Source organism: Amborella trichopoda, chromosome 10, assembly GCF_054954075.1.
Source record: "Amborella trichopoda isolate Santa Cruz 75 chromosome 10, AtrichopodaSantaCruz75HAP2 v2.0, whole genome shotgun sequence".
Classification (NCBI taxonomy): domain Eukaryota; kingdom Viridiplantae; phylum Streptophyta; class Magnoliopsida; order Amborellales; family Amborellaceae; genus Amborella; species Amborella trichopoda.
Genome location: NC_142345.1, coordinates 32,763,981 through 32,775,462, shown reverse-complemented (window position 1 = coordinate 32,775,462; position 11,482 = coordinate 32,763,981). Strand labels below are relative to the sequence as shown.

Here is an 11,482-nt window from a genome sequence, read left to right as displayed (position 1 = left end):
CTCTTTTACTCTTTCTTATTTTAGAAGATTGAGCTATTTCTTTCTCTCTTCCCTTAGAGCTATGAATGTGTCCTACAACCTCTATACAATTAGGGACCGTTCTTATTTTCGCCACATGTGTCCACCTCTCAACTTTGGCTTAATAATGTAGTATAGACTAGGACATTATTTATCTGTGAGACATGTATAAGGGAAAATTTTATATAAGGTTGCAACGTTATACTATATAAATTTAAGGTGCACCTAAAACATTTAGTAGAAAAGACTGTTTTGAAGGTGAAAACATTTTTTATTGGTCATTTGGACCTCGAGATTTACGGTATAAAGGGAAAAAAAATTTCAAGTAAAAAAAGCAGTAGTTCATCTTATAACATGTTATTTGGACCATCTATTTTCAAGATTATAAAGTGTTTATAGATCTACTCAATCGGCACTATGTTTAACATTTTAAATTTAATAATTAGGGTTGAATATAAAAATTTAATTTATCATAAGGTTATAAACACCGGAACTACATCTTCTGATAAAATTTAAAGATACATCTTTTGATAAATAGAAGGTAAATGTTCCCTAGAAATTGGAAGTTTTTTTTGGCCAAGAAAAAGGAAATTATTTAAGGAAGTTTTGAGTGTATATGTTTGACAACTTGCTGGGATGTTAAGGAATGTTAAAGAAATTCTACGTACCTGTATTTGACAACCTGTTGGAACATAAAGTCATTATTATTTAAATATATTAATAATTTTAATATAAATATATGATATCTATAACGTACTATAGCATATAATATAATGTATTTTATATTTATTTCATTGATATATAATAAAATACATCATATTACATAAAAATATTGTAATATATATATATATATATATATATATATATATATATATATATATATATATATATATATATATATATATATATATATAAAATGTATAATTATAATAATTTAAATAAATATATTATATATAATATATAATATCATAAATTATTTTATTAATATTTATTTGTATGATATGATATAATATAATATAATATAAATAAAATATAAATTAACAATATAAATATAAATATAAGGAGGGAGGCATAATACGGTTTGAGGAACCAAATTTCTATTTTAAGATCTATTATATTTTAGAGAACTTTTTTCCTATTATATTCTAGAAAACTTTTTCCCTCATGCACAAGGGAATAAGAAAGTTCTAAAAGGAAACTTCTTTACTGTCTAAGTTTTGTGCATCGAGCACGGAACTTGTACGTACACTAATAGGGATGTTCCTTCTTCCTCCCACTAAGTTCTTGTTATCAAACACACCCATTAAGTATAAGGTAGGCACCTTATAGAACCCTTATCCCTTTTTTTTGAGGTTTATAAGGTCCCATGAGACCCTATAAATTGGGGTGGGCCTGCCCTACCCCAACCTATTCCCCTAAGTGTTGGCTTTGGCCCTATCAAGGCCAAGCTAAGCCACGTGAGGTAAAACTAAAGAAAAATAAAACAAAAACAACAAAAATATAAGAGCAGGGCCAAATTGAATCCTGCCCGGGCCGGGCCAGTCGCTGAATCCAAGCCGGCCCTGTCTCAGCTTAGCCCAGCCCGTCCCTCGGGCCATTATTCCCAGACTCGGCCCTACATTTTTAGGGCTAGGCAGATCGGGCCAGGCGGGGCGACCCTCGAATCTTTGAAAAGATTATTCTAGAAAGTTCGGTGGATGGGCACCCTTTAAACGCCGACCAATGTTAAAATAGACTAAAACACGCTTTGTTAAGCATCTTTCTCTCTCTACTTTTTTTGGACATTTATTTTCTCTCTCTATTTATTCTCTACTTTTTTTTGGACATTTATTTTCTCTCTCTATTTATTCTTGTTCTTGTACCGTCTGCAGCTGTTTCTTTGTACCTAGACAGTTTCTCTGCAAAATCTCCTCTCAAATAGACCATCCTGAAGCCCTTCTCCTTGGGGATTTTTAGTGCGAGAAAACCATCCGAAACCTCTCTCTTGGGTTGCATTCTTCTTTGATTTTTAGTGAGAGAAACCAATCTTGTTTTGTGGCCATGGCAAAGGAAGAGATAACATGGGCTGATCAGTGGGATCACAGCAATCCGGACCCAACTCAAGAAAAGAAAGATAAGAAGAAGAAGGGTGGCTCCTGGTTTTCATCAACTGATGCGAAGAAGAAGGTTGGAAACGGGTTGGAGAAGAGCAAGACTGTGGCCTCTGCGGGTGCGAAGAAGGTGAAAGAGGGCACCGCTTCTGGTATTCAATGGATCAAAGATCGCTGTAGCAAAACCAGCAGCCCCAATAAATAGTGTGGAGTTTTGGGCCACCCCATTTCCTCACTCATTTGTTTATCCCTTGTTTCATGCATCATCCTCTTTTCACATGACACAGATCATTGGATTTTTTTTTTTTTTTTAAGTAAATGGGTGTTTTTCTTTTTGATTGCTTTGTTTTTGGTTTTCATATACATGGTCATTTCTCTCTCTTTTGATCGTTTCATGGATCATCATCCTTTCACATGATAGAGAATATTGGACTTTTGTTTTTTGTGTGTAAATGGGTGGTTCTCCCTCATCTGATTGTTTTGTTTTTCATATACATGATCATTTCTCTCTCTTTTGATTGCCCTGTTATGTGAAATTTCTGGTTCTCTTTAAGCTACTTGTTTCTCTGTTCTGTGAGAGACTCTTGTTTTCTTTATCCTTTTCTGGTTCTGTTTACATAATTTATATTAAATGTTTTTCCCTCTCTCTAGCTTTGCTAGGGAGTTTAGAGATGTGGAATAAGAGCACCTTAAACTTTGGGAGATTCAATTTTAACTGATCAGAATTGTTGCAGCATTTGCAGTATTTTTAGGAAATTTTGGCCCAGATTTATGCAATCGATTAAAGCAACCCGAGAAAGGGAAAGAAAGAAAAGAAAAGAAAAAAACAAAAGATAATCAAAAAAATATGATCAGGAATAATTCAAAATTACGTATAGCAATATATATTGATGAAGAAAAAATATATATTGATGAAGAAAAAAGAGTCGGGTAACCGAAATGGTGGAATTTTGAGGGAAGAAAGTTTGCATTGAAATTGTCAAAGAATGGAAAGGTCAAACTCGAATGGGAATTGTTGGAAACCGAAGCCCCTTCGGCTAATTAAAAATGGTAGGACCTAGGGCACAAGAAGTGAACTAGGCCCGGGAAATGGCTCGGCCATAAATAATTAAAACCTAGGGCACAAAAAGTGCCCTTAAGCTTGAAAATGATTAAAAAATTAGGGCTTAGAGCACAAGAAATGCCCTAAGCCGAAAAATGGCTCACAAGACATGGCCTAGCCTAGGCTTGGGCCGCGATTGGGCTGGTCTAAGCTGGCCGTTTTTTTTATTATTATTATTCTATTTTATAGAATTGTATTTGGCTTAGCCCGATTTCATCAGGCTAGGCCTCTACAGCCTAGGTAGGTCAGGGCCTATGTATCTTGCCAAATACACTAGTATACTTTGCCAAGAGGTAAACTATTAGCCCAATCGAAGCAAAATATACAACTATAGTAGTATATTTTGCCAATAAGAAAACCATCAAGGCTTAGGAAAAAGCGCTCGGGCTTAATTGATTAACGTTTGATGATTTGGAATGCTATGTCCGAGGCTCAATTCTTATAAAGCTCTATCCCGCATTGACTTAAAAAAGAAAAAAAAAACACCAAGGGTTCCTAGACCAAATGGATTATTACAATGTTCTTTGCCAATAGAAAAAGTAGAGGGCCTCTCCCTCGTTGACTCAAAAGAAAAAAAAAAAAAAAAACATTAAATGTTCTTAGACCAAATGGATTATTACGATGTCCATTGCCAATACGAAAAGTATTAGGTGGCTCCTCTGCACCAAATTATAAGGTGGGTCCATCACGTTGTTACAGGGATTTATTGGACGCAAAAACGCTCAAATCATCTCCATGGCATCTTAAGATCAATTAGTTAAAGAAAATGATTTGGGGGTGTGCAATGCATCCAATCCAATCAAAATTCTGTTGAAGACTGGATCATTCATTTCTATGGCTCCAACAACGCATGGAATTTTGAGAACAAAGCTACTTTGCTTGAATCATTGGTTACTTGACAAGTCCCAATTGATTGGGTGGTTTATCTTAGGCTTGGCAATGGGTCGAGTCGAACCCCGACATGGACCCACACTGACTAGGTCCCCCTTGGAAGCAGACCTGGATTTAACCTAATTGTACTTGAATCCTGGTTTAGAAATTAAAAATATATATAAATATATATATTATTTAGTAGGGAATACTTTCTATGTTTCCTTTTACAACATAGAAATTTTATCCTCCCTTATATCTAACCATCCATTTTTTAATGGAGGGCTAAGATTGCCCCAATCCTAATGTCACGTCTCTATACTATTTTATTTTTAATTTTTTTTCTATAAATTTTTTTGACATCAAATTTTGAACGTTTATTCCTCTATTAAACTCGCACAAACGAAAAATATAAAAAAAATATTTTCAATAAAATAAAATGACCAAAATACCCTTGAAATTTTTAAGGGGTATTTTGGTCATTTTTTTAATGAAAAATTGTTGTTAAAATTTTTTATAAGTGAGCCCTAATGAGAAGATGGCACGTACCAAATTTAATATTCACAAAAAGTGTATTAAAAAAACTAAAAATAAAATACTTTGAGACGTCGGATCTAAGATCAAACGGTGAGTGACTCTCTTGATAAACAAATGGACGGCTTGATGATAGGGGCAGGCTAGAACTTCTATGTTGTAGGGGGAACATAGAAAGCTTTCCCTAATTAGTATATACTTTATGCTAGGTCGGGTCGGATCGGGTCCACTTGACCCAACCCTATAAGGTCCATGTCGGACCTGGACCCAATGGACCCAGACCAAACCCAAGGCCAAAAAATAAATCTGGACCCAAACCTGGCTGGTCGACCCAACCCGGTTGCCACCCCTAGTTTACCTGCTCATGGGGCCGAATGAGACAACCACCAGGCATTACATTTCAACAATGGATGGCCCGAGCATGGGTTTGGGCGATCTAAGTGAACGCTGGGTTGGAAGTGCATAAATCAATTGTTAGACATGATAGGCGTGGGAGGAAATGGGGCTAGTAAAAAAATCAACTTGCTCTTTGAATTTGAAAATTAGTGAAAAGAGATCTTGTACTTAAAAAAAAAATTTGAAGAGAGATCTTCTTGTTCATGTCAATGTACTATTTCATGATAATATTTTACTTCTTACTGATGAAAATCAGTGTAAATAAGGCCCTTCAAGTAAATTTATCCTCAAGATACCTCAAGACAGAAGATGAAAACTTTATCTTGCATGTTTAATGCACAAGAGCAGCAAGATTACAAAGCACCAGAGTCCTCTTTTTGCTATAGAAATAAATTAAATTGAAGTGAGTAATCATGTGTAAGATCATGTGTATAAAAAGTGGGATTCAAATATGATTTACAAAGAAAGTATCCTTGCAAGTTATGGATTGTGAATTTGATGCCATGTAATTGTTCATTTCATGTGATTTAAAACCAACATGCCTATTGATTCTTTAGTAATCATGTAAATCATTTTTCTATTATAATTGTTTATGTAAGTCATTTGACAGTAGTCAACAACGATTAAAAAGTAATTGTCTCACAAACAATTATTTGCCTCTCGATTGTGGGTCACATTCCAAGCAACATGTGACTTTGCAACAAAAATAAAGTAAATAAAAGATCACAAAGCACCAGACTCATCTTTCTTTTTTGAGATAAAGTGAATAAAAGAGAGCCATGGTGTGCAAAATTATTTGTATAGAAAGTGGGATTCTAAGTTTATTTTATGGAGAAAGTGCCTCTTCAAGTTATGGATTTTGACTTTTTGATGCTTTGTACAGTACATTTCATGGCATTTTGAACAAACATGCCACTTGACTATTTAATAATCATATAAATCATGGATCAATTATAATTGTTTATGTAAGTAGTTTAATATATTCACAACGATTAAAAATAATCATCTCATAGAAATTTATTTGCGTCTCGAATCTCGATTGCATGCCATATTACAAGAAATATGAAACTTTTGCAACATCACATTGGTTGACGAGCATGCGAAAGAATGCTAGTCAAGCATGATACAACACCTGGCATGCAATAGCATATGTGCTCTTGCGATGCATAAGATACGACATCACATGATTTCAACTATTATAAGCGACGCTAATTGGTCAGTAAAATGGTTAACAGATTTGCAATAAAAATGAAGGGACCTTTCCTTTATTTTTAGTGTAAGACTAAAAATCCACTACTTTACTAACTATAATAATATAAAGTTACACTTTCAGTATTTTGAAATTATATCCAGTATGTTTTTTTGAAAAACATACTAACAAGTAACATGAATCATAGTACAAGACTTTGTGGTCTAGCCGAAGTACCAAAATAAGTGGTCTAAGCCCCCAAGAAACCTAGTTACACTTATCCATTTTTTATAAATATCTTCATGCCATATTTGATTACTTTTTTTGTCTAAAATTTTTCATGCCATCTTTGATTCACCTTATGAGGAAACAAATTCCTTTGAGCTTTTGAAACCCTAAATATGTCATCTCTTAAATGGAATAGAAGGATGTTCAAAGTCAGTCTTTAAGAATGAACTGATATGGACAAATATTTTTTAGTTATGTTCACAAGTGAATTTGACTTCACTATTAAGCGAGTAGGTCTATTTGGGAATTGAAACTTTTTCATATTCTGTCATAGAAAGAAAACAAAGTTTATATGAACTTAACAAAGAGAATCCAATCAAAAGCATCGAATACATCTCTATATTCACATACTTACCAATTTGGTGTGAATGCATGTTTCCCTATTTCAAGAAACCTAACATATTTGATAAAAAACTATATTCCCTAGATTTATGAGATCCTACTTTAGGGATTGTGAATTTGAGTTTGGATGGCCATGGAGTCTACATGAGATAAACTCTCTCCTAAAATAAAGAGAATAGATAGGTGGATCTCCAGTGGGTTGCGTCTTGGCTTTTGTTTATGAAAATATATTTGTAGAGAGAAAAAAATATGTATGAAGAAAGAGAGAGGAAAGGATGAGTTCTTGTAATTCTTTAGGTAGGTGTTGTAGACATAGAAAAACCTTGTTTTAGGACTTATAAGAGAGCTTGAGAACTTTTGTATTATATATGCTTACATGGCATTTTTTTAAATAGTGGAAGAGAAGTTTGTTGCCTTGTGAACGTAGGCAATTGCCAAACTATGTAGATCTTTATGCTTCACTCCTTAGATTTGCTACATTGATTTTTTTCCCTTTATTTTTTCCCAAACCTTGGTTTTTATGTTCTATAATTAGTATTAAAGCAATAGGGTTTGAGATTCTTGTTAGGCACAAGGTTTGTGGTAGATTGCAAATCTTTAAAGATAGTTGAAGTTCAACCAAATATGAAATCCCAAAATTTGATGGTTTGAATTTCTCAACTTGAAAGTTGAAGATGCATGTGATGTTGGTGAAAGATGGTTGTGTAACAATTTTAAATGAAAGAAAAAAGAAACCTGCAAAAATAGATAAATAGGAGTTTGATGAGAGGTATCCGTTGACCAAGGCAGATATTTTTCTAGCCTTGGAGGAATCTACTTTATTCAACATCTCATCTATTAATGGGCAAAAGATTTATAGGACAGGTTGGAAAACTACTTATGAAGGTAAGTCCCTTCCTAGTAAAATTCTTCTTTGTTGACAACTTTATAATTTCAAAATGAAAGACAATGCTTTTTTTACCAGGGCACTTCAATGAGTTTAACGCCTTAATAAGCAAGTTTATGGCGTGAAAATTGAGAAGATAAAACAATCATATTACTTTGTTATATGCCATAATTATAGGATGTGTTGATCATGAATCTCAGTAGCGGAGTCTCTTGAATTTGATTATGCTTTTTCAACACTTTTGCAAAGGACTCTAGGCAAATATTTTGGTCAGAAGTCATCTGGGAATGTTTTTATAGCATAGGGTAGATCAATGGAGAGACCTACATAAAGGGTTCATCCAAGTCCTGAGGGCGTAAGAAAGTGGAGTGTTGGGGTTGTAGAAACTTAGGGCATGTAAAAAAATATTGTACGGCACAAAAGCAAAACTAGGATGCTCCTAATCTGGTTGTAATCTCTCAAGAAAATCTAGTATAAAAAGTTAAGTTTTATGAAGATGGAGAAGTTTTGTTTCTGGAAAAGGAAGAGGTTTTGTTACTTGATTTAAGTGCATCTTTTCATATGACTTTTTATAAGGATTGGTTTTATAAATGCCAACCATGTGATGTAGGCATTGTTTACATGAAAAATAATGACTCGTGTAAAATGGTGGGAATTGAAGATCTATGAATCTAGATGTTCAATGGAGTAGCATGCACAATCTCATGTGTCACACATATTTTAAGGCTCAGAAAGAATATCTTATCCTTCGAAACTTTTGATGAGTAAGGTTGCGAGTTTACGGGTCATAATAGATATTTGAAATTTTCAAATGAAGCACTAGTGGAGCAAAAGGACAGTTAATAAGAAATTTTTAAGAACTTGTTGGAGATATGAATAGGCCGATATTGCATAAGTGAAGTTCGTCATAACATAGCATGCGTGTGGGCCACATTGATATGTTCGGACTCAACGTACTTCGCAATAAATACCTCCTCCCAGGTTCAAAATCTCTTAATTTAAATTTTTGTGAGTCATTCGTATTTGGATAACAAAATCGCTTATAATTTGTTTTATCCACCACTACAAGTAAGGATATTTTGGAATTGATTCACTCAAATATATAGGAATCGCATGTTGTCTCTAAAAGGGTGCTACATATTTATCAATTTTATTGGTATTTTTAAGAAAAATTTGGATTTATATATTGGGAAAGAAATTAGATGCCTTTCAATTATTTCAAGAAGTTTAATGCCCTAGTAGAAAATCAGAAAGGCAAAAGAGCATTAAGTGCCTAAGAGCTAACAATGAGGGAGGATTTTATTTTCGTAAATTTAATAACTTTTATAGTAAGCATGGTATTTTTAGGCAGTTGAGAATTCCGGGGATACCTCAGCAAAATGGAGTTCTTGAGAGGATGAATTGTACTATTATGGAGCGTGCTAGTGTGTGTTGAGCATTGCTGAATATTGCAATGTTCCTGGGCAAAAAGCAGTTCATACAACTTATTTCCTAGTTAACAGGTCTCCCAGTGTAATGATTGACTACAAGACATTAGAAGAGGTTTGGAAAGGCAAAATAGTTAATTGTTCTTCCCTTCATATTTTTTGGTGTGATATATATTCTTTGATTCAAAATTAGAAGAGAACTAAGGTGGATGCGAAATCCAAAAAGTATGTTTTTCTTGGTTAAGTAATAGTACAAAGGGGTATAGTCTACTTGCTGCAATAATATTATTAATTGAGATATTAATAAAAATTATATGCAAAAAGAAAAAAGATGAGCTAGATGCAAAAATTGTAGAGATAGAATGCACCCAAAAGTACCAGTGAGATGGTTCAGGACCAAGAGCCTAAAATTGTTCAAGAGCTTAAAGAATATTTAAGTGCGTTTGAACTAAGAAAATCTGAAATATTTAAATAGATTCATGTGAAGCTTAACAACTATGCATTGGCCTATACTTGTCTAACAGAGGAGGGTGAATCAATTTCTTCTCGCAAGGCATGTAAGGTCGAAGAAACTAATCAATAGAAAACATCTATGTAAGAGAAGATAGCCATGCAGAAAAATTAAACATGGGACCTCTTTGAATTATTGGAAGAGAAAAATGCAATTAGTTGCAGGTGGGTCTTCAAGAAGTAAAAAAGTCTTAATGATGATATTGAAAAATATAGAGATTGATTGGTTGTAAAAGGTTATGTTTAGTAGTCAAATGTTACTTTTTAATAAAATCTCTCTCATATGGTGTACATGAGCGTTGTTAGAGTTGTTTTGGCTATAGATATTGTTTTTGAATTTTCCTAGATGTGAAGCTAACTATTGTACATATTTTCGTGGTAGTGGTGATTGAAGCTTTATTATTTTATTATTGCATGTCGAGGATATAATTATTGCAAGAGAATATTGCAATACTTAAAGCTTAGTTGGTTAGAGAATTTGAGATGAAAAATTTGGGAGCTATTAATCAAATTATTGGGATGTGTGTATTTAGAAATAAGAAGAACAAAAAAATCTAGTTAACTCAAAAGAGTTATGTGAAAAAGGTGTTGCGGTGCTTCAATATATAGAATGTTAAACTATTTAGTACCTCATTTCTTGTGCATATGAAGTTGTTTTCATAACGATGTCCTACCTCTGTGCCTTAAGTGGCATAGTCATCTACAGTAGGGAATTTTATATTTTATGGTTAGCACCAAGCTGACATAATACAAGTAATGATAGTTGTGAGTAGACACATGGTAAATTCTAAGCATGATCATTGGAATGATGCGAAATGAATCATTTGTTATTTGAACGGAACTTGTAACATTGGTATTTATTACAGCATGATGGATTTGAAAGTTGTTAGGTATGTTGAAAAATCAGCCCAGTCAGCTCACACTCAGTCGAACTTACTCAGACTCAAGGAGCAGCCAAGCTCGAGTTGGGGGTCCAACTCAGAATCTTAAAAAAAAAAATTCAAAATTTTATAAAAACTCCAAAAAATAAAAAATCTATTTGAACTTCTTATTTATTTTTATGTTTTCTATTATTTTGACAAATATTGGAAAGTATTTTGGCCATGAATACTTATTTTTATATTTTTTCATCTTTTTGGAAAATTTTAAAAATACCCCCATCGCAAACTAATTTTTTAAAATCTATTTTTTCACTACTGTTTGTAACCACATCTAGACGTATTTCCTTTCATTTTTACATTTTTGTGCTGCTACAATACCCGGCCCCGCTCGGGCCGCTGGGGCATGGGCCGAGGATTTAAAAAAAGGTCCTAAGCAGTGGTTTAGAAAAATGAAATCTTCTAGAGGAGAAGACTTGCAAATGTAAATCATTCTTACGTATTATATCTAAAGAACGTTAAATTACCAATCAAAAAATATTAATAAAAAATTGCACTCATTTTATGCTGGGGTTCCATACCCAATATGCAAATGAGGGACCTCTTGGCAGCTTCGCACCTACCTACACTGGTACCATATCTGACTACCTCCAGCAGTACAAAGAGGTCATAATCACTATTGATCATTAGATTTAAAACCAAGTGATTAGGAGTGTATCATTAATTGAGCACAAAATTCAAAATAAAATTTCTCAAACTATGCAATACACCCAATCCATCGAACTTCACATCCGATGGATAGGAATGATTGTGAACCCTTGTACTAAAACCAAGTAGTATAGTATTCCATCCTTTTACATTAATGATCTATCTTTGCAGTTTTCACTATGATCAATAACATTTTAGCCCCAGCTAATGCATTCTGTCTTTGAAGTTTTGTATAAATTTGTAA

The 11,482-nt window shown here is 33.5% G+C and overlaps 1 protein-coding gene across 1 annotated transcript; it reads left to right on the top strand.

The window, feature by feature from the left end:
• Positions 1-1,891: 1,891 nt before the first annotated feature.
• Positions 1,892-2,627, top strand: LOC148780155 (uncharacterized). Its single transcript, XM_088848772.1, has one exon. It carries the CDS (start codon positions 2,059-2,061, stop codon positions 2,311-2,313), a length of 255 nt encoding a protein of 84 aa, XP_088704898.1. The 5' UTR covers positions 1,892-2,058; the 3' UTR covers positions 2,314-2,627.
• The last annotated feature ends 8,855 nt before the right edge of the window (positions 2,628-11,482 follow it).